Source organism: Empidonax traillii, unplaced genomic scaffold, assembly GCF_003031625.1.
Source record: "Empidonax traillii isolate 1590-97213 ecotype Southwest subspecies unplaced genomic scaffold, ASM303162v1 scaffold215:size2007263, whole genome shotgun sequence".
Lineage (NCBI taxonomy): Eukaryota > Metazoa > Chordata > Aves > Passeriformes > Tyrannidae > Empidonax > Empidonax traillii.
The window spans coordinates 361,990-386,779 of record NW_020955408.1 but is presented as its reverse complement, the minus strand read 5'-3'; the positions used below and the strand labels follow the sequence as shown (position 1 = coordinate 386,779).

The 24,790-nt window shown below is 39.0% G+C and overlaps 1 protein-coding gene across 2 annotated transcripts in view; it reads right to left on the bottom strand.

Annotated features, from left to right (window-relative positions):
• The window catches only part of CHST9 (carbohydrate sulfotransferase 9), a 90,014-nt gene extending 66,165 nt beyond the window's left edge, over positions 1-23,849 (bottom strand). The window contains exons 1-3 of one of the 2 annotated variants that reach the window (XM_027887536.1): positions 23,534-23,849; positions 23,331-23,432; positions 16,573-16,780 (exon numbers count right to left, since the gene is read on the bottom strand). In XM_027887536.1, the coding sequence (XP_027743337.1) occupies positions 16,573-16,672 (100 nt within the window). In that variant the 5' untranslated portion in view covers positions 16,673-16,780; positions 23,331-23,432; positions 23,534-23,849. Of the gene's footprint in view, positions 1-16,572; positions 16,781-21,623; positions 21,704-23,330; positions 23,433-23,533 lie in introns of those variants that run through there. The other variant, XM_027887537.1, reaches the window with a different exon arrangement.
• Positions 23,850-24,790: the final 941 nt, after the last annotated feature.

Below are 24,790 nucleotides of genomic sequence, written 5' to 3'. Positions count from 1 at the left end.
AGTTTGATAAAGGATGGAGAAGACTGATTTTTATATCAGACTCTCCACCTCATGCTTCAATAAACTACATAGGCAGACTTTGCTCACAAAATTCTGAGGACACTTCATCTCAAATCAGGACTTAATCAATTAATGTTGCAAGGTGTCTTTATGGGAAATCTTTATGAGAAATCCTTCTTTAGAGGACAGACTGCAGAATATTTGCTAAGAGTCTATGAAGTACTGTACCTAATTAAAGAAACTATATTTGCTAAATACATTGATACATTATCATTTGCCTTCTCACTCTTAAATTCAAATTCAGTAATCCATAATGCTTCTCCAATATATCAGCATGATTTTAACAGGCCTTTGTTACAGCTGGTAAAAACCTCAATTATTCTTCTGGAGAAAATTTTGACATCATATTTTTTTTTCCATTCTTGATAGGACACTGTATTTAAACTACACATTTTATATTTCTTTTAACCAAAGAGTTCCTGAAAAAGGAAGCTCAGGTATTAAATAATGCAGTTTTTACATTTCTTATATTTTTCTTTGAAATAAACAATAAAAAGCCTCTCTTTTTTTTTGTATTTAAAAATCCAGTAAAAATCATTCTGAAGATTTTTAAATCAACTCAACATTAATTTATTTAATTATTATTTTTCTGGGATGTAGAAAAACCCCATATGCTTATAAAATTATTTTTAAAAGTCTTTACAATTTCATTTTCAATTTTTTTTCAAGTGTAAACTCTTGTCAGGAAAATAAGTGAAAATTTTTAGGTAAGTTAATGTAGGCAATTGCCACTACTTAGTGTTTACAAAATTTTTTTTCCATTCATGCATCCCTCTCAGCTGAAAAAAAATCATTCAACAGAGAGCATTTGACACTACTGCCATCTTCCCCATAAATTATTGACTAAGACAAGAACATTGAATTTTTGTGTGCTAAAATTTAGGCAGCAGTTTCATAGTGAGAACACCCTCAGCTGCTGTCAGATGCTCAGTTTCTCCAAGCTGAAGAGGTGAATTGGCATACCTATACCCACTAATGACAGACAGCTCTTCTGAGATGAAGTGGCAGCAGGTTAGTTCCTCTAAGCAGTTGAAAGGGTGACGGCAATAGCTTCACAAACACTGTCTAATCATTATTCTGCTCCCAAAGGTGTTGCAGCTGATTGATACACTAAAATTTCATTCTAGATGGTGATACAAAAACCCAAGCTATCATACAATTCTATTTGCTATCCTTACCCAGCAAATGTTTTGCCCAACTCAGACTGTCAGCTCCACTTCTAATCACTGTACAAGCAACGTTAAGCAAACGTGGCATTTGGAACACTTGATGCTTTCTATAAAAAACCCCAGAAATCCTCACTTATTTCCCTTCCTCTCAATCTTAGGCACTAAGGGATGTATGTTTTGTCAAATGCCTGGTAAAAATATCTAATAAAAACCTAATAATTTCATTCATGTTATTGACCTAATTGGCAGAGAAGTGCAGTTCTACTTGTTACTCATTAAGAAAAAAATATACTAAACTTCGTCTTATGGAGAAAGTCCATTATATCCAAACCCCCTTCCCTTCAAACATCTATCCAATTGCTGATCTGCTCTTAACAAAATTTCCTTCTTGAAAGGCAATTTATTTACACATGTGGGAAGTCAATCCCAGAACAGTTGTGAGTACAGTTAAATAGATATCTCCTCCCCTCTTTAAAAAAAAAAAAATTGAAAAACAACATTTTGCAAGTTACTATTGTTCCTTTCATAAGTACAAACCTGAAGTCATACAATCATTCTTGACTAGTTTTTGCTAGAGAAAAGCACAGAAAAGTAACAAAAATGTAAAAAAGTAGCCAAGATGTTCTGCTGAGCCAATCATACATTAGTAACTTTTTTATTTTATGATCAGTAAAAGATCTTCCTACTGGGACAGAAATATGGTTTAATTATTCAATGATAACACACTCTGGGGAATACTTCCATATAATTAAAGAGCATCATGGGAAAAATGCTACTGGGAGTATCCAGTATTCAAGCTGGACGCTCTTCAGCAGAGGAATCCCAAAGGAGAGGCTCCAGTTAAGATGATATTGTACAAACTGATGAAAGAAGAATAAATCAGGGCTACTGAAGCCATCTCGAATACAGGAAGCCACTAAATTATAAAAGAAAGGGCAAAGAAAATTCTCGGAATGAATATTATAAACCTCTCTTGTTTACATAGTCTAGATGCTGTTGCAGAGACCTTTGGACCTGACCTGATCCACTTTTTCTTCTTCTCTGCTGAAGAAAATTGGCTTCATAAGCCTCTACTTGGGATACCTGAAGCTAGAAGCAACCTGATATGTCTTATGTGGCAGAGGGTGATCACCTTGCTACCATACTTCCTTATCTCAAGTAACATTTCTCTTCGAAACTTACAATTTGCAGGTTTTAACAGTCGAAATGCCTTCCCTCACTGGTATTCATGGCAGGCTAAGGCTAAGTTATTATATCCTACAAACATTCCTCACTCAAAAGTGTATTTATGATACACTTGATTATACTGGCCTCCTCTTCAGAAAAGAAAATAGGAGTACAATTTGTGCTTTTTTCTTGTACTTGTTTAGTTTGTCAGTGCCAGGCATTTTTTCCCTGAGGGCTGGTTGTCATACCACCAAACCTATTTTACCTCCCCTTCAGCCTCTGCCTTCCCTCCCTTCCATCAGTCCTTTTTCCCTCGTTTCCCAGCTCCCAGCATTACAACGTTACAAGGCCTCCACATTAAAAAATGCTTACTGTTACTTTACATTAGATGTTTAGATACAAGATTAGGCCCTCGTTTCCCTACAACAAATATTTTATTAGTAGCTGGAAAACACTCCTAGATAGGTACAGTTTCAAGTGAACATTTCTGATTATACAGTATTTGGCATTGCAATAAGTGCAAATATACTTATTTGCTCCAGTTCTATGGCTATTTATTGAAGAAAAAATGTGACTGTCTGAGGCAATATAACTACCTGAAACATTACCTCTATGTCACAAACACTTGTTGCACAAGTGCACTATCACATCAGGGGAAAACAAGAAAAGCCAAAGAAAAAGAATACTTAGAAAGAAAGCAGGAACAGACACTTAGGTACTTTCAGTTGGTCAAACCTTAGTGTTGCTCACATACACATAAAAAGATCTTTGCCAAGAAGGTTGGCACTTCAGCCAATGATGATGCTTCTACTGATCACACAAGTGATCAATAGAATTAACAAGGGGTTATCATAATATGAGAAGATATTTTCATTTCTCACCATAAAAACAGATGCTATTCCTACAAATCCAACTCTTTAAAACCTCTACAAACTGCAGCTGCATTAGCTCCTTCCAGAAACTTGGAGGGCAAGAAAAGAAACATCAGTGGGAACTGGAGTTCTGGAAAAACCTGAAATGTCAGAAGTTTTTTGAAAGCAAAACCACAGTTTTGGCCAGGACAGTCATAACGCACCTGCAACATTAATTCTACATCTCCTGCCCTTCAGAATGGCTGCCTGTGTGATGACAGCCTTCTTTTGGTGGCGTTACTGGAATACGGATTAATGGTAGAGAATTTAACTAATGAATGATATGAGAGAAACAACACAGTTAAAGGACGAAAATATTCTAGTTTTTCTCTGCCATTTTTTTAATATCTCGTTTTTTCCCTATGGCTTACCTCAGGGGGAAAACTGTAACAAAGTACATTTGTTAGTAAATGTGTCAGCTTCAAGAAACACATTACTGAGCAGACTGAATAAGCATGTTTGGTTATTTCTTGGTTCTTTGGGCCTTATGGGGGGATGAAACCAAAAAGGTGCTATGCTACTAGTTCTAGAGTTAGATATTCTGGCAGCCCTCTGAATCAGGTGAAATACCTGGTCTTCAGGCCCAAATGAACACTGAAAGGATAGCAAAATTGTGCAAAATAAACATCTGACTTCCACCAAGTAATTAATATGATTGCCTTGAATGGCTACTAGTCCACAAGGATTAACTAATTCAAAATAAAATTGATTAGATTAAAATCTAACTTTCCAGAAAGTCAGTTATTTATTTGTGGTGCTCATTGGTCATCACACACTAGTCTTTGCTTAAACTGATTCCCCAACTGTCATTCAACAACATTTTATTTATAGCATATTAATGCCAGCTGCCCAGTATGCACATTTGGAGAGGCAAGGCTGAATCTACTTGCCAAGAATACCTTGAACCCACCTGTCATTCACAGCATCTAGTAGCTTCATCTGATTATATCTGTATGTACATCAGTCTTAAATCTGATGCCAGTAGAGTTTTGTGATATGATGTGATCAATCGTAACTTAAGAGGTAGAACACCTTAGCTATTTGCAGATTAATTCTACCAGAAAGGAATTTCTGCTGAAAGGTTAAATAAATCATGAAGTATTTATACCTCACTGCAACTACCTCAGTCTACATAAGCCCCAGTCTCCTACGCCTGTTCACCTTCAAAATAGACACATTGAAGTGGAAAGACTGTAACAGAAAAGAAGTAGGATAAAATTAATTTTGCCATCTGTAAGAGGATAAAGCAAATTTAAAAAAAAATCCCCAAACTACAATAATCATGCCTGCATTATTTGTTATATTCCACATATACTTTGTGTTACCCCCATCATCCCATGAAACTAATTTGAAATTCAGGAGCAAAGCCAGGGGTTTTTTTTAGAAGTTTATCATCACCTTCTATCTGCCACTGGTCTCAAGACTGCGATGGCAAATCTTTAACACAAAATCACACTGAGGAATAAGAAAAATCATCAAATAATTTTTGTAAAAATTTTTTTTACACTTTGTTGCTTCATTGGATATAATTTAATCAGGGGCCAGTATTCCCACTATCACTTTAATGGTTCCGCTACTACAAGCAATTTCTTTAGTGCTTAGGAGTCTATTCAGATCAAGTTGACTTTATTATTACATTAATAATTCAGCAACTCCCACAGCAAAAGAGTAAAAGAATGAAAACACATCCAAGTAAATTCCCACCCCTCTACCAACCTCCCTAACCTGTTTCTCTCCCTCCCATCACAGAACATGGCAGATTTGTTTCTTCCCCAGTGTCAGAATTTTACATATTGAATGACCTCTTTGAGGACTGCTAGTAGGTAAAAAAGGTTAGACAACTTGAGAATCTTATATTCCTATGGAAATTTCAGTTTCTAAGGAAAACAAGTATCTGCCACCTTTATTAATAACTGTTCTGTAGAGCTACTCAGCTTGAATGTTTCTAAATAGCTTATAAATCAAGCTGAAGTTCATGAAAAGTCTTGATTCTTTGGCCCTACATCAAGAACAGAACTGCATTCTGGAAAGTGTACCATAATTCTTGACCTCAGTTACAGAGTTATCTTAAAGCAATGACATTTAGTGAATTATATGCATAATGTTTAAAGTAACAGGCTGCATTTTACACAAAATTCGAATGTCATGACCTGTGTCAACAGATTGTAGCCCATTAGTTCTCAGTAGTGGACAAGGCATACTTGATGCCTTGCATTAATGAATCTTAAAGGAAAGCAAGAAAGAGCCAGAAACAAAGAAAAATAAAATAAAAAATAAAATTAATGCATTTATGTACTGTCTTTATTTGCATTGGTAGGATTCCCTTGAAAAGTGTACTGTAATACTTTAATATACTGTAGTATGTAGTTTTTAAATGCAGTAACATTATCGCAACAGATTCCACTGCATTATTTCTCCACTAAATGTTCTTCCAGAAATTAAAAAAAAAATAAATTTGCACTGATGAGCAGAGCAAAAAGTGAAATTTCATTTACCCAGGTTTATTAAGCTTTTGCTAACTAAAGCTTCTCCTTCAGCTTTTTGCACTATTGTGAGGCCAAAGTCAAGAGGAATAAATTTGAAAAGAAACAGGGCTCAAGGATATTTGGTGGAAGAAACCAAAAGCTTCCATGACTAGCAGCCATTCATTAACTAAAGAGATACAATTTTTCATAATCCGCTTCTGTCACCAAAGACCTCGGCAAAAGACAAAGCTGGTGGCCTTTCCCTTTCCAGTCCCTAACAATAAAAGCTTTTTGGCACTCTGCTATTTGTATCCTCCCTGATGTTGTGCTCTGCCCAGTCGAGTAGCTGACCCTCCCAGGAGGGGCAGAGCGCACACGCCACTGTATTTTCATGCCCACTGAAATGCTGCTGAAAGCAGCCACAGCAGACAGCTTTTCCAGCAAACAAGAATGGTGGGAATCACACTGCAACTCCCAGCCAGGCAGAAAAAACACTGTTTGCATGTCACAGCAAATGGGTGTCTTCCCTGGAGATCCACGGCCCCCATTCTATCCCAAGAAAGCAAGACCCTTGTTCACACCACATGCACAGGTGGATGCTTGGGAACCATCAACCACTGCACAAGAGCAGGAAGGTACTTTTCTTTTTAAGCAAAGTGGGTATCTCCCACCTTTACCATCCTTTGAAAACACAGTATGGTTATGCAAAGTCAAAGTAACCTCTCATGACATACACCTCTGAACAGCAGAAAAACTATGAGGTTTTGGCAACAATTCAGGAATAACTGTGTTTCCCCCCCTTCCCAGGTCTGTATGCTCTTTCAAAAAGTTTAAGCAAGAATATAATCAAAACTGCCTTTGTACACGCTTACTATACTTATTATTTCCTGTTAGACATATTTTCTTTCCTTAACAGAGCTATTTTGTGGATGAATGGTGAAGGATCAGGCACTGATATTTTCCTGTTCAATGCAACTGAATGCTTCCAGCTGCAGCTAACAGAACTCATGCACCATATCTCCCTAGCTGATCATAATCAAAACCAAACACCTCCAAACCCTCATTTCTCTTGCAGTATAATTTACTGAGGGGCAGCATGCACATACCTAGGGCCTCGCTGCATAGCTCCAAACAACCCCAAGTTCACATAAGCTCTTCCCATGTGGTATGCTTATATTAAGCCTAGATTATAAAATATCTGTGGCAGAAAGTATTACAAGCTTTTAACAGCTTATTCCTCCACCTATGCCCTTACACACATACATAGAGCTGGGCAAGTTTTTCTATTGTTGGATTATAATTGGTACTGAAATGACCCTCTCCATTCCAATCACATTAAATATAAAATCAGTCAACACCTCTTCTTTCACCTGGCATTTGCCCACAGTGAAATTTTAATATTGGTTCTGATTATTCCTAACCTTAGGCTGCTGATCTTCATTTACTTTTTTGGATTTTACCCAGTGTCCATGACATGCAGAAGACATCCCCTGAGGTGCACGTCAAAATTTGTGGCTATTAGGCCATCATCTGTTATGTTCTGCAGCAATGAAATTATTTGCTAGGAGACAAGTTTTCAAAAGCCAATGACTTACTTTCTGAAGAATTTTCCCCCCTCCATGTTGTCTGCTTGGATCATAGAGGTTTTTGAGTATGGGAAGTGAACTCCTTACAACCATTGCCTCAACACTGTATCCCACTCCTGCCATTCCAGGGACTTCTGTGCTGCAGGATCACTGAACAAAAAAACCCAAAACAAACCCCAACAAAAGCCAAAATCAAAAACACCCCCTCTCCCCCCAAAAGTCCAAACAAACAAGAAAACAACAAAAAAGCAACCAAGAAAGAAAGAAAAAAAAAAAGTACTCTTTTGGAAAGGGCAAACTTTGACCTAGTACTGTTTTTTTTTTCTTAGAATATTACAGCACTGTAAACAAAACAATTATCATTAACATCCTCAAAAAAAGAAAAAAAAATAAACCCAAAAGAAGATGTCTATCATTCCTCAGATTTTTGATAATTCATGTCACTATCTCTTGTAGATTGCGTCCAGTGTAGCTCCTAAGAAGCATGGGGATAAGAGACAAAAACTGTGCCTACTTAGTCTGATTTTGCTAGAGCTATTCACTGTGTATTTCTGCCAGAATCACGTGAATGAAAGCTGAACGGTCAATATGAATAAAATCATTTGAAACAACAAAGCTGGGAGGAACAAATGGTATTTGCTAGCAGGTATCACACAGGTTTAATAGAGGTCAGTGATGGTCTTGGATACCGTTGCTGTGGGGAAGCTCTCAAAGTGGTACAGAAACAATCATTTTTGGTGGATGTGAGAGGGACTGGGAGGAGTGACAGTTCCTAAAGAACTGTAGAGAATAACATTTTCTAGGTTGCACGCCCTGCCAACTACAGCTTTCCAGGCAGTGCAGAATGCTGCTGTACATCTTCACTAAATAGAGATCAAACCAATCAAAATCCAAAGCAAATGGATGTATCTGACTCCCCATCACTTTACATCAAGTGAGGCTCATACATGCCTCGGAAGAGTTACATCTGTATACCGGGCAATGCTTAAAATACAGCATATTTTGCAGTTTTCTTGAGTAATGAATATTTACTGTTTTATGAAGAGTCTTCAAGCTGAGTTGATCATTGACCCTGATTTTGGTTAGAAATGAGAAAATCTGGGAGGTTTTGGGGGGGAGTTGTTTGTTTATTTGTTTTGGATTTTGTTGTTGTTTAAATATAACATTTTTTAGAACCCAAATAGCTCCCCTTTACGGCTGAAGACAGTAACATTCACTCCCACAGATACAGCCACAAGGCTCAAGGTCAGACGAACTGTGAAGAAAAACACTATATGCTGATGTTTCATGAATCTTCCCAGTTTTAAACTGACAGTTATGAAATGCTGTCTACAGAAATATCGCAAAATGAAGAAACACTCTTTTTCTTTGAAAATGCCTTTAATATACTAAAAAAAAATGCAAAAAGTGAGGCAGTTGTCTGAAGAAGCAGGGACCCAAACTTGAAAGCCAAGCCAGCATCCTTGCTGCTGTGAAACAGTGAATACCTCTAAAAATAATAAACCTCCTGCAAATAAAACAAGGTTTTCCACATTTTAAAAAAAAAAAGTTCAAGGCACTTCTCTTCTTCCTTGAACTTTTTGATCCATGACATACATCACGTTTTTTCCAGCTAAATGATACACATCATTTGTCAGACATTAATCCCTTGTATACTGAAGGGCTCCCATTACTTAAAATCTGTTAGCATCCTGATCTTTAAATGTTTGTTTCACACATGTTGCAAGATGATCAGAATTATCCTGAATTTATAGCAATAGACTATTTACAGTAACACCAAATGAGTGAAATGGAAGAAAACGACAGAATCAGTGGTTTTTGAGTCTAAATACCAAAACAATTCTTCTATATAAACTCATCCCCTAGTATCCACATAGCTGACTGTGGTAAAAGGATAGGTTTTCCAATAAAATATTTCTGCTAGGATAGGTTTCCCAATAAAATATTTCTCCTACTAGCAGTCCCTACTCCCAAAAAAGAAGGGAAATAAGTGGGATACTTCAATATACATATGCATACAAATATGTATATACACACTTTTAAAATAAATACCAGATTTTAAAATTTAATTCCAGTAAGAAACCAAAGGTTTCCCTTGGAATTTTGCAGAGACCACACCACTTGTTCTAACAGGACTGTTTGTAATCAAGCTACATATCAAAGCAGTTTAACATCAGACACAGAGGTAAGCAGCCTTAAATGTACTCCAGCAGCAACGACTTGTTCTTTTGAAAATTTGCAGTGCAATTAGGAAAAACAGAACAAGTCAGGAACAGAGAACCTTTCATCTTTTCATTATAACTTCTAGAGAGTAAGTCATGACGAACAGCTGAGGGAGCTGGGGTTGTTTAGCCTAGAGAGAAGGAGGTTTGAGGGAGACCTTATCACTCTTTGCAACTACCTGAAAGGTTGTAGCCATGTGCGGGGGCGGCCTCTTCTCCCAGGCAACAAGTAACAGGATGAGAAGACAGCCTCGTGTTGCGCTAGCAGAGGTTCAGGTTGGACATCATGAGGAATTTCTTCACAGAATGGGTCATTAAGCACTGAAAATGACTGCCCAGGGAGGTGGTGGAGTCACCATCCCTAGAGGTGTTCAAGAAATGACCGGGCACAGCACTCAGTTTTATGGTTTAGTTGACAAGGTGGTAATCGGTCAAAGGTTGAATGTGATGGTCTTAGAGGTCTTTTCCAACCTAAATGATTCTGTGATCGCAATTTTTTTCTACTTTTACTTCTAAATGATGACTTGCCAGGTGAAAAATACCTCTCCAGCTTTTCTGTTTTGTAAGGCTATATATATGTCTTAAATACAGAAGAAAGAGTATATTCAGATGTCCTCACTATAATTAAGCTATGTGCTACACTCTTCTAGAAGCAGACCTCTGTGATCTAGGTACACACGAAGTTGTGTTGTTTGTCAAAAGCTTACATACAATAATACACAAAATGTCATCAGCTTCCACTCAAACATGCTATTGAATATATAGATGACAGAAGCCTTCGAACCTCATCCCACTTAGTTTCTTTTATATCACCAGAACATGGAAGCTAAATACCACAGGACTAAAACATACCACCAACTCTGAAACACTCTTTCACAACACCAACAAAGTAAGAGAACGGCAGGAATTTCTTGCAAGACTGAAGGATTTCCAAAATTAGATGCAACTTAGCTATAGGAATGATAAAAGTAAAATGAATGAAATGCAAGATTGAGGGCTACTAAACAGCCACATCTGGGAAGAACATCTTCAAAAACAGACGAATACAGCCTTAAGTGTTATATACTGCAATATGAAATTTTAACTTCTTAAAGCTTCTAGGGTTTGCAACTGCTGAAGACAGGGTGAGACGCTACAATCTCTAGCTCAGAAAACCATCTTTCCCTATATTTAGCTTCTATTTGTATTTTTACACCATTACAGTTTGAGAAAGTGTACATTTCCACCTGTTTCTTATTATTTTTTTTCCCGCGAAGACAATTGTTCTCTCCCTGCAGCTCACAATCACTGAAAGCTGAAGGGGAAAGGAAATCCTGTGTAACCTGTGTTATATGGTGATATTGACCCAATAAAGTTCTGTAGCATTTCTGGGACTTCAACAACCCTGTAACTGTTCACCAAGCAGCATTTACTGATCCTATGGAATTCTCTTTCTTTTGTGCTGCAATTCAATAATGGGGCAGATTTAAAAAACAAAAACAAACAAACAAAGAAACAAAAACACTTTATTCAGAGAACACAGCATATTCTGACCAGAAGGGTAAAACCTAAAAACACCCAGTCTCATTAGAACAGCCTCATTGGTAGCTGGGCATTTTAAACCAGGAAGATTTGTTTGCAAAATTGGTGATGTTCTCCAGAACAGTTAGCAAGACTCCCATAAACTACCCAAGACTTTGAAAACAGAAATATTTCAATGTTACTAGAAGAACTAAATTATTCATGATTAATAACCATTAGTGAGCAGTGTCCTGTTCTCTTTTATTTACAAACGTGTTTTCTACAAATATATTAGTTTAATGTATTTTCTGAAGATGATCTAGGAAAACCATGACTTCCCTGGAACAGTTGCCTTTGTAATCCATGACATATGAAGTGTCCTTTAAGCCACATTGATGTTTCTTCACTTAGACAAGGTTTAAATAAAAAACAAACTGTAGAAACAGCAAAAAATAAATATTATCACGTGTACGCACCCATTCATTTGCTACTTAGAGCGTCAAGATAAGGAAGAGAGTCTCTCCATGGACTAAAAATATCTCCCCAGATTACTAGAGGAACCAAAAGATCCCCTTGGAGTTCCAAGTCTGGCAAAGTGGGGGAAAAAGCCCACCTTTTTATGCTGAGTAGTATGTAGCATGTATACAGGATCACAGAATATGCTGAGTTGGAAGTGATGGATCATCAAGTCCACAAGGATCATCAAGTCCAAATTCTAGTCCTGCACAGGACCACCCCCAAGAGTCACACCATGTGCCTGAGAGCCCTGTCTAAACGCTTCTTGAATTCTGTCAGGCTTGGTGCTGTGACCACTTCCCTGGGGAGCTTGTTCCTCTGGGTAAAGAATGTTCTAGTAATATCTAACCTAAACCTCCTCTGACACAACTTCAGCCAGGATGGCTACAGCAATAGCAGACTAACTTGTGAAAGCTCATGCTAATTCATGGAATTGCAAACTTTTCTTAAAATGTGATTTTTAAAAATTTTGATTCTTCACAAAAACAAAACCTGTGGCCTGAGGAATGGGTATAAGGTCTGTGGGATGAAGCTCCTCTGGAGGTAGATGCATAAAATTGCAAGAAAGCACATGGACTGCAGAACGATATCTGGGCACCCACTGGTACTACAAAACTGCTATCCTGCAAAATGAGGAGAAAGCACGCAGAAAAATCTCAGTACCCTTCAGGTGTGATACAAAGATGCTGGGAAAGAGAAGTGTCAGACTTTTTCACCATTGGGAACCAGAAATCTATGGGAGAGCAGTGCAAACTTCTTCACATTAATGAGTAGTCATAGTGCACCCCATGAAACACTAAAGTAGTCCTTCATAATCATGAATTTAATAGGCACACTTCACAAAAAGGAATTACACAAACTTTTAAGGAGAAAAAAACCCAACACACAGTAACCCCCCCCAAAAATGCTCAGCATACAGATCGCAAAGATTATTTTTTAGTAATCAGTCATACTAAATCCATCAGTAGTCTTCCCAAAAAGGAAGAGTTTTAAAGTACAGAAGTAGAATCCCTAACTTAAAACTCCACGTTTCCAACATTTCAGGATTTTGCAACCCACAACCCCCCAATTCAGGTGATTCATGTTATAGAACTCAACATGAACCCTGGAAGACCCAGAAGTTTGCTTCCCCTGCATACAATTAACAGAGCTGGAAATGACTAAACATGTAATAAATAATAATTGCTTTTTAATCAGTGCTACAAGATTTGATGCTTGCACTGAATAATGCAAGACCATATGGAGAACTGCCAAGTAAATCTGTAGTATCTAGTTGAATTCACATCAAGCTTCGTTGATGCATGTGAATTTATGTATAAGTGAATATATTTATATACGGAGAACATGAAATGCTCCATAAATATTACATTATCAGTGTTGCCAATTTCATTTTCATCCAGATGAAGTCTGTATGTGTTGATGCTCATGTTGGACTATTGATAAGTCTGTTCACAATTACTCCACTGAGGTGATCTGAAGACAGCTAACAGAAGGGCTCTACTATATGTAAGTAAAGATATATCATCCTGTCTTTATACACTCCATGCACAGAGCCAAACCAAGAAACTTGCCTGTTCTCTCAGTCTGCTAATGTCTCTGAGAAACCATCAGAGAGGACCACCACGTAGCTAGCAGCTGTTTCTTAGACATCTCTAAATGAAAGATTTTCCCTTTTTAAAGATATAGGGACAATGAACATGACTAGAAATAATCTAAAGTGTCCAAGCACAGTGGGAGGGAGCAGAAGACATGGTTGTGCTGAGAGGTGCATCCAGCTGCTGAGCCTGTGGGTGCCTCTGAAGCAGACGGACAGCATGAAAAATTAGAGAAGGTGTTCCTGGGCTGGATACATTTGAGTAATGGGGGAAGTTTGTAAAAGTCAATCAGAAAAAAAACATTCTTAGATAAGATCAGACTAGAACAAAATAAGACAAACAGGAGAATCAAATCACAGTTGAAATCTCAAAGATGTGAAGAGCAAGTAGAAAGAAAAGATACAAAAAGAGAGAAAGCAAACTATGAATAAAAAGTGGCTTTAGGTCAGTATGAAAAATTTTGAATAATGAGAAAAACTGGCAATAAGAATGGTGAGTGTGAAAGCAAATAATCTAACTTTAATATAGTAAGACAAACATTAATAAGGAAACTGAAAATTACTATACAATTTTCCAGTTCCCCAGAAAATCTACATCTGATTGGGAATAATTCACGCCACAGCTAGGAGAGATTAAGTATGAACATTACAAACAACAACTGAGTAAAATTCACTATCTTTTCCAGAGATTGTGGTATATAAAGGCTCCAGGTCAGATATTCAGAGGAATAGGGTGGCAAACAGCAGCAGTTCACAGGCGCAAAACAGTTACTTTCCTAAACTCAAGAGCATTCAATTTTCCATCCCTTCAGCAACCAGATGCAAACACAAATGCTGTAGCTCTTGAGCAGGGCATCGTGGAAGATAAAAATAGTTCTGCCTGCAACAAACACTTGCCTCTACTGGCTCACAACCTGGCAGTTGAGAAGCACGAGGTGCACTTTTCCATTTCCTAACAGAACATCAAATCACATGCTCAGCCACTTGCAGATTAAGACTTGTTGTCTTACAGCTGCGCAACTAGTGATAGGATTAAAGGAACACATAAAATCCTTGCAAATATGCTTGTCAATTTGTGATTCTCCAGATAGAGCTCATCCTCAAAAAGCCACAGTGCATAACACATGGCAATATCAAAAACACAGCAGAAGAGGGAAAAAGTTCCAAAATACCCATAACTAAACTAATGTATGCTGTGAAAATGCAAGGAAGTTTTATTTCGTATCAACTCTTTAGCAGCATATGGGGCCAGGGGTATGAGGGGGGGAGCATTAGAGAATTGAGTTGCAGAAGGTTTAGAGGAGATACAGGTGTTTAAAGTAAAAAAGAATGGCTCTCTACATGTTAAATTGGAAGAAGAAGAAGCAAGAGCAGACACCAAAGAACGAGTTTTTGCCATGCTCTTGCCGATGTATATGACCTAACTACTATTCTCTACAAAGTAGAGAATGCCAAATTTTGTTTGTTTTTTTTTTTTTTGGATCTTGCTGAAGTGCTGTCACAACAGTAGTCCAGTGAGATAAAAGGGCACTCAAAAGCGCAGGCATGCTTTAAGCTGCTCACTAAGCATTCTGTTATTCCCTGATAGCTTCCATTTTATTACAGAAATGTTTCCGCATGGAAATTACTTACGTGTGCAAGGAGAAGGTTCTATCCCAAAGAAGATTATAGCAATTCATCAAAGAAAACCCCAAAGAAAGCACCTGGTTGCCCAAAAGAACATAGTATGTTCTAATTCCCCCTTTATTATATTTTTCCTGTTTCTTCTTAATGGGAGAGAGATATAGACAAAAGAAAGAAGTGGAAAAAAACAGTGAGAAACAGCAACATGGAGTACTGCAAGGAAAGAAAGGTTAATTATAGCACAAGAAAAGATGCAAGGAATGTGAAGAATGTCAGCAAGCAAATAAATCAATAATCTACAGTCATCATCCACATTCCTGAACTACCTTGAAAGCAAGGATATATGCCCTTAGCATTCCTAACAACAGTAGAGATATTCAAGGAAGACCCCCCCCGCTCCTGCACACTCAGTTTCTGCCAGCACCTTTGTGTCAACAGCTGATTACAAGGGAACCCTTCCAAAGGGAGCCTGTACTGCGTCTTATAACAGTTTTTTTAATACAAGCTTGTAAATACCTTGGGACAGCCCAGAAACATTAGCAAGACAAAAATAATGTTGTGATCATTGTTCTTAGTTGGAAAAAACCTCAAGGTCATTATCAAACAGTTGCAGGAATGAGGCACTAGGTTCTCCCCTCAACGTTGCTCTCTAAAACATACCAGAGCCTAGCAGCTCATATGGAATAACAGCACAGATCAATAAAGCCAGAAGACTAATGTGGTTTTACAGATATATTTCTTCACAATGGTATCAACATACTATAAAGTAAGGCTTTTACAGAGGAAATGGAAGGTGAGCAATAGAGACAAGAGGACCTAAAAGTCAAGATTTAACAAGCTGGAAACAGTCTGCATGGAGAAAAAAAACCAACACAAAACACAAAACCAAACCAAAACACAACCCAAAACAAAACCCCAACCCTCAAAACAAGTATATAACTGACATCAAGGAGATGCCATCAAGTAATATGACACAACAGAAATGGATCTGCAGAGCTAAACAGTAGGTGCTAAGGGCCTTACTGTCATCCACCCCCTACGCATTTCAGATGAACTCTAGATGAGTCACATGAACTGAGCATGCAGTAGGGGTTTAGCTAAATAGCCTGGTTTAGTTTTGTTCATAAAAGAATCCAGATCAACCTCTGGTGCAAACCAAAATATTCAAAATGGGGAACAGAAATTCAATTCAGCAGTGTAATCCTCAGCCAATGCTAACACAGATTTACCCAAAGTTGCAATATGACTCTGATGCTATATATAAAAACTCTTGTAAGTCCAGTATCTAACTGTCTCAAACAAACAGCAACAAAAAAGAAAAGGATAGAATGATTCCATGAGCACTGCCGCTTTTGTCTACAAGACATTAGCAGTAATTCTCCAAAAATTGCTTTGCCACACAGAACATAATGTAAATAACCCACCGCAAATCTTCTTACAGAATTATTTCTAAACTGGACTTGCTTGTCTTCATGCATACACAGAATGCTTTTGCAACACTTCTTTTGCAAATGAAGCTGATACAATACAATTAGGTAACTGGGGGCATCTTTTTATGTGACTGAAGAAATTTCTTAATGAAGTGTAACAATCAAAACAAGCCTATTTTCAATGCCATTGCACAGCAAAACTGGGGGCTCCACCCCAACTGCCCACAGGTATTCAACAGATTTTACAGTCATCTTTTACATAATGGATGTAAATACATTAAAAAAAAAAAAAAAAGAAAAAGAAAAAAGAGATAGAAAACCTACTGTACCTGTATGTTGTTCTTCAATCCAAGCTTGTAGATACATGAAGAGGAGTAGACCAGCTACTCCAAACAGCAGTACAGACACAAAGACTTGTCTTAGGTTCATGACCCTATCAGGGGTCTTCTTTTCAGCTTTCAAAAAGACTCATGGCTCACTCTTCTGAAGTTTTCCGCATGCCTGCATCTTCTTTATATCTTCCCCAGAGACACCAACCTGGAATAATAAGAGATGGAGGTTGTTCTCCATTTTTATTCTTCACCAGAGACTGTGTAAACAGCATACTATATACAAGCTGGAACTCTTACAAGATATTACTTTCAATGGTTATATTTCTGTTCACAGTCTCAACGCTTTTTCTACCCCTGTATGAGTTCCAAGCAGAGGTGTTTCTTGAAGTGGCTGAAAAGACAATTTCAACTCCACAACACCAAACATCACCCGCTGCTGTAACAGAAGGAGGTGGTGACCCAAACGAAATCATCAAGTGTCACACCAGTACCCAACCAGTACACCACTCTGCCTGCCAGCCATCACAGCTCAGAAGCTACAGCAAGCAGCTGGAGCCTCTCAAGTGGCTGCATCACGCTCTGAGGCTGCCAGTCCCCTGTCATGGACAACCCAGCACTTCTGGACCAGATAATCATGTGCCCCTGAGAAAGGGAGCCTGCAGTTACCCTCACAACACAACAACTCCTCTTGCAGTGCCTCAACATCAGTTCAGCCTATGCATCGAGGAGTCGTACTCTGAAGTTTACCCTCAAATGTGAATCTAAGGCAAACCTTTCAGGGTTACGTAATGTCAGTATAAGACCATATCAGTAATGCAGCAGAAAAGGAATTGATGGATCATCTTTTTATTCAGCTACTTTGCAACATGGAGAAGGACCTGTCAGGACCTCAGTTCTTGTGACTAAGTTTAAGGAAAATGAGCTCAAATGTAAAAACTTAAAAAAATGTTGCTTTCTTGCACACTATTGGGCCCAGAAAAAGTAATTTACCTGATACCCTGCACCTGTCACAAAGGGTTCATAAAATTCAGTTTATAACATCAGAACATAGAAGGCACTGTGGATCACTAAAAAAGACAACTCCTTAACCTGAATGAGAGTGCCTTCACTTTGAAAGCGCATTATTAGATGCTGAAGAGCGGCTGTTGAAACTGGCCTGCATAGCCAAAGAAAAAGTGTTAAAATTCAATATAATGGACACCCTTGTAAGTGCATATCTGACAGAAGAGTCTGATGAACTACCAGAAAGAATCCAAGGAAAAACTCAAGCTTTTAAAGGAATACTGCCTACTGGAAGACATTACAAGAGAAATCTTTTTAAAAAATGGAGCTAAAGTACATGTGCATCCAAATACATAGAAAAAGAAAATTCAGGCATTTAACTATTATGCTGAAACATGCAAGTACTGCATGTTCCACAAGTCTATATTTTTAAATAACTCAACACCACTACATCTATAATTGCTGAGTTTCTAAAAATACAGTAAAAATAAAGCTTAGCAGGAACTCTCATTAAAAACAGCTGTTGAATGAACAAAGTTACTACATTAGAAAGGCACAAAGGATTTCAAGAACAACAAAACTGTGTTCAGAACGTTTCGGATTTTTTTCTAATTCTGTGCCATTAAACTATATACCTCTCTTAACCACAAACATGCCTGCAGAAAACGTAATCCATAGTTTAAATATTAATAATTTTATATGTAATTGTTATGTAGACAACAGATAGCTAGACATTAACAGAATGTAAATGTTCTATCTGAAGTCGTTTTCATGAAGCAACTGGTTCAAACCTGTCACATGAAAGAAAGGTGAGTGTGTGCTTTAGTCCACCTAGCTCTTTCTGCTTTGATTCTCCAGAGAGGGAATTTCCTGCATGTTACATACGAGTACCTGTTTGCAGCTATTGAGATGATGCACAGGATTGGAAGGAAGCAGCGAAAATTGTGCAAAACCGAAGAAAATGCTTGGGGCATTCTGTGAAATGCTTTTTATAAAGGTGTGGGTAGTGGAGTCTCCTTTCAACCGGTTCTTCATTAGATGTTATTAGTTGCACCTTCTATTCCCACAGTGCCCTCAGCATTCTCAGACTTGAAGTCTTCTTTATGCTACAAGGTTTGCTCAGGTCTTTGCACCCAACTTCAGTGCTACAGCAAATGCACTGTTTGCATGTCTTGAGAAATCACTCTGCTGATGAGACAGAAGCTTCCCAGCATAAGCAATGCTTAAAAAACCATTAGTCAAAGAATCAACAAGTACAAACCTCTTCTGTTTTGCCCTAGACAAAAGCTGTGTTGTTCATGTAACAGGACATTGACAACATGTGGATTAGGTGTTAAAACAGCAAATAAATAAGATGTGAGGGTCTAAATAAGTATTTTTGAAATAAAGTATTTAAATTAGAGGCACTAGAAAGCAAGAATCAGTTTCTTTTGAAAAAAGATGTTTGGGATTCAGAAGTTCCTCTCATAATAGAAAAGTAAGCAATCTGGACACACACAGTGACAGTGGCATGCTCAAAACAAGCCTGTTTTTTTGGTTTTATCACTTTCTTCCATCTCCGACTACACAAAACTACCATATTTTCAGCCCTTCTTTCTGAAAAGTGTCTGGGGGCGGGGGGGGGGGGCAAGAAAAGTTTTTCAGGCCACATGAATGCTGCTGAAAGTAAAGTATCTTGGACCACATCTCCACAAACATTTCTGACACACGTAGGCTGGCACTGTTGCTCTCTCTGGTCACTTGCTTTCATGATCCCTGACTGCCCAGCTCTTGCCACTCTTGCCATGAGGACTTACAATCCTGCTCAGTAACATTCTTGTGAATGTTTATCCAGCTAAATAGGTGAATGAATAGCTCATCCAGCTAAAAACTGCTCCAGGAAAAGAAATGGGGACCTTACTGACCAAGGAAGTCAGGAACCACTGGTTGAATCAAATTCCAGTCCCCAAAGGATTTACCCAAGGAATAGTGCTGATGTTTTTTCCTTTAACAGTAGCAGCTATCACATGTATCCATGATACATGATAGCACAGGATATACAGCTGACCTTGCCCAGACACCATCATGGTTGCATTCAGCACCATCTACAAGACCTGAAAGGTGATGATGCAGGTGCACAGTAAAATCAGGAGCACTTCCTAGTAATTTAACCTGACAATAAGAAAACAGATGTTATTCTACTATGTAGTTTTGGTTCTGAGTGGATAGAAGTTCCTAAAAGGAAACAGCAGTTCCAGGTGCCTTTTTTTTTTTTTTTTAAAACTACTGAACACACTCTAAAGCCAATTCACTCCACCATCACTACAATTATCTATGTATCAAGAGCTTACATGCTGCTTGCAATTAGTTTAATATATTTGAATTTAATTTATATGAAACTGTGTTCTTTTTTTATATGTTGGCTAAATTTTAAGGTTAGTTTTAAGGTTAGTTTTAAACACGAGTAACACTACTTTTAATTAAGACTACATATTTTAGCACAAGTCAGACTCTAAATACATCAAAGCTATTCAACTCTGAAGCTATTCTGCTACCTTATAAGATTTTAAAGGCTTTTCAGCTTGAATAAGTAGTTTAATTTATTTAGCACAGTGATTTGTAACCTACATATGAAAAAATTATAGCGACATTTAAAAAAGTCGTGCCTATGAGTCTTCTATCAGAACTTGAAAAATGGCTGCACAACACTGACAAATTTGCTCCTTTGGTATTAAAAAGCAACGCTTATGGATAACACTCTCAGGCATCCTGGAAAAGAGGAAATACCTGCAAATATTCTTTAATCAAGATAATTGTTTTCTTGTGGCTGTGAAGAGCAAACAACAATTACTTTCAACTTAAGTATTTTCAAAAGGGATCAGCCATATCTAGAGGTTCAGCATCCCTACTTAAGCTGTGAATCCTTCTTTGCTCCCAGTCCTGGCCAACATGACTCCACTGGGGGGTATCTTGACCATCCTGTTGGATGGGATTCTTGCTACAGGGAAACTAACACAGCCCTCCCTTACCACAGGGAAACTAATGCTGTGTCCCTCTCATCTATGCTGAACTAGATTCTTGCTTTTGCCCAACCTCACCCCCATCTCTTTTGGGTGTATGGAGCCCAGTGCCCCATCTGCTTCAACTCAGGCTTTCACAGAAAATGTCACAGTGACCCATGCAACCTTTTGAGTATTGGAGAGAGATAACTTCATACTATTCTTATCCGCCATGGACAAACTGTTAATCTGGCAGACAGTAGCACTACGTGCTCTAGAAGACAAACACAGACTTCTTTGCAGTAAAAATGAAGAAATTTAACAAGTCTATTGTCATTCACTTCTGAAGCCAAATTGTTTAACATTTGTCAAATATTAAGAGTTTCAAGAATGCGCATTCCACTGATATAAAATCCTTGCATTTTTCCCATTGTGTTTGGATTCAAAGAGGCACATTCCTGTACAGGGCCAACACAAGCAATTGAAATAGCACAGCCACCCAAAAAGGGGGAAGAGCCCGCCTCCTGCTTTTGGCATGATTCCTCATTTCAGTATATCATCCACCTTTTTTTCCTGGCACCCAGCTCTCAGGTACCATTGCTGCCTTCTAGACCACGCAAAATCAATGGTATCTGGTCACAGGATGTTTGTCTAATTTTAGATTTCCTTGCCACTGTGACCCTCACCATCACCTAGTTCCAAAATCAAGAACGTATAAAAGTAAAACATTAGATTGCCTCAAAATATTTAGAAATCTTCCTTTTAAATTCCCCTTCACCTTTTTTTCCTTCACCTGAAAAAAAAAAAAAACAATCAAGAGGCATGGTTAACCAGCAGAATACAGATGAAAAAGCTCCCAGACACTCTTTATAATGGTCAAAACATTTATATTACTGTGGGATACCACAAATTCCCACCCACTCAGTATCTCCTTAGACACAACTGAATTAATGAAAGAAAAATGAGAAAAAGGACACAGAAAGCTACTGTAACTTCAAGCACATTTTGATGTTTTTTTTCCTTTTTTTTTCTTTTCTTTTTTTTTTTATTCCTACCTTCCTTCCTTACCTCAAGAAGTACTACATTTTCTGATACCTCCACTGGAGTTAACACAGCAGAAAATTTTGCACCGAAGAATGTTCTGCTGGACACTGGCCCAGGCTACTTTTTAGCCCAGTCTGTGGAAGTAGGCAAGGATATCTTCTCACTTCAGCACTCCTCCTCCTTCTTCACTTCTCATCTGTTATCTTGTGTCCTACTTCACATACAGGTGATCCTTCAGGATCATCTTTCCACTGTCCACATCTCGACTTTCTGGCTTCGCAACAACTAGCACAAGGCACAGCTCCAGCTCTTAACAATGCTTGCACAGTTCCTCATATCAGGTAGTGCTGCTTTTTGTTCTGGTTTATTCCAAAGGTTGCTAGGAATATACATATAATATTTGCCATTTTCTGTCTCCAGCAAGTTACACTGAGTATTATGGTTGGGTGAAGTCAAAGGTTATACAGAAATTTGGTATAAGTGAGTAGGCAGATGGAGATAATCAAACTCAGTGTTGCTGAGAAAGTTTGTAAAAATTAAAAAACTGCAACCAACCAATCAAACAAAAAAACCCCTCACCAACACCCCCCCCAAAAAAAAAGAAAAAAAAAAAGTAACGAAAAATTACCCCAAACCAAACTAAAATGGACATAATGTAACTATTCCTGTCTATAAGAATCTACCGGAGAGATACAGACAGGGCAGTGGGGAGATACGCAGCATCCAGGCTCACTGGTACATCAGTCCTGCTGACACCTCAACAACTTCTCCACCTGAAGAGCTGCTTATAAGAACACTGAGTCAAAGTGTAATGAAAGACACCATCTGGCCTGCACAACTTTTATCACTGGCAATAAAAGAAGATTACTACCTACAAACATTGCAAATCAAGTTAAGAGAATTTTATTGAGAGTTCCATAAGACACAAATAATGAAATATTTTTTTTATATGAAATATGTAGGGATTTCTTTTCAAAGGAGAGAGCTATTTTTATCAAAGTGAGCATCTTTCACTTGCCCACTGATAATCCTGAAACAATGAAGCCCCTTTAAAAAAACAGAGCTTCAAAATTTAAAATTTCAACAGCAGTCAGGAAATTCCATATATTGACATCACCAAAGTAACTTCCCACCTACCCAACTTGTACATATTTAACATTTTTCAGCTTCCCTCTCCCTTGTTACATATCAATCCACAATGCTGTTATAGCAATTAAGTTTTGTTATTAATGCACTTCACAGCATACAATGTATTGTACAAAATAACGTGGCAAAGAAAATATGGTTTGCATTTGATTTCACCATTTTAAGCTATTAACATCACTAGTTCCTCATTATCCTTCCAATATATTTTCAAAGAAAAAAAACCTCCTTTTAATGAAGCAATGGATGTAAACAAGACTCACTTCAGTAAAGAGGTATATATTTATTTCTGATGCCATTAAATCTTTCCACAGCAATCGTACTAGGTGACTGAAAACAATCCATAGCACCTGCATTGGTTCTGAGAACATTCACATCACTTACCTGGTTCTGCACCTCAACCATCAATCCTATTAAACTTCAGACCATATTGGTATAATGCCTGCAGCAACTTGCCTCAGGCACTTCTAGGTTAATTTAAAGCTGCAATTCTAAACAAACAAAACTTATGTTTGTGTTATTAACAGACAAATGCCAAGTGGTATGCAGGTTAACACACCGGTATCATGGAAAGTTTTGGTTACTTACAGAAAACAGAGAAGACACCAAAAGCTTTGGGATCCAGAACTTCACCACTTCACCAGAATATTCAGTTCTATGGGTTTCACCCTACAGCTGCTGGACATCTCGCTTAAAAAAAGGAAAAATCATTATTATTCTTAGTAACAGTTCCCAGTCAGGACTGAGGGATCTCAGCAGACAAGGATAAGTTTGACATACTTAGGTCTTACCTGTCTGAAGCACTGCTGGAAGTCAGTGAGCAGTCCCATATGGAAGACACTTGGATTTTGGGAAGTTAGAAACAGGGCTCACGAGACAGCAACTTGATGGCTCTCAGTCTTCTAGCAGGATTGGAGGTAGGCTTTTTTCCCACTCTTAGAATAGGGGAGGTTAGGAGAAGGACTGTGTCAAAGCAAGATCTTCCTTTTTTTGAACTGGTGAAATGATTCGGTCTTGCTTATGGACTGCAGTGAACCCAGGTGCTATCAGCATGCCAACAAGACTCGCAGCCTGCCCCAGTCATCCACTCTACTGCTAGAAAATGCAAGGCAAAACCAGCCCTTTTTTTTTTTTTTTTTTTTAATTTTTTTTTTTTTTTTATTTTGGAGACGTGCCACGAATTCCCGGCGTGTGACGAAGCGGGGAGGCGCGGGGGTGCGAGGAATCAGCAGAAAAGTTGGTGGGAGCGTGGAGCGCAGCCCCGCGCGGCGCCGCAGCGGGGGCTCCGCGACCTCCGCAACTTCGGGGGACGAGCCGCAGCCCCCCGGGGTCGGTCCCGGCGCTGCAGCCCCTCGCCACGGCCGCGCCAGAGGGTCGGAGCTGACGCGGCCGGGGCTCTCCTGCGGTCACCGCCGCCCCCCGGGGCTGAGCACACCGGGGCGGCCGCGCTGCCGCCGCCACCTTCCGCTCCTGTTCCCGTTCCCGCCGGCAAAACTCCCGGCGCCCGGGGGCTGGGCGGTGCCGACGGGGGAGCGGCTGCTGGCGGGGCCGTGGAGGAGATCCCGCAGCAAGCCCACCCACTCTCAGTCCCGCTCGTCCCCTGTGGGTGCCCCGCGGCTGCACCTCACCTGCGCGCTGCTCCCGCCGCTCCTGGGAGGCGCCTCCGCAGCGGCGCCTACACACTAACTTTCCTTGCCAAACTTTTCGGGCCGGGCGGGCTGGGGAGGAGCCCCCGGCGGCACGGTACCCCCCAGTCCCGCACAGCCCGTGCCATGGCGAGGGCTGCCGCGCTCCCGCTCTTGTCACCCGAGCCGAAGAGCTTTGCGAGCAGGTTTTGTGTGCTGTTGCAAATCCAGGGGTAACTCTCCCTGTGTTAGCATATAAATATGTCTAAGCTGCCAGGTAGAGGCAAGTCATAGCTTTAATTAGCTACTAAAACGGGTAGTGTAGAAACTTTATTGTCGTCTATGGGAAACGGGATGACAGAGAAGAATATTTAATTAGTGCTTATTAGAGCGTCGTATGTGCCTTGCAAAAATTATTGGCTT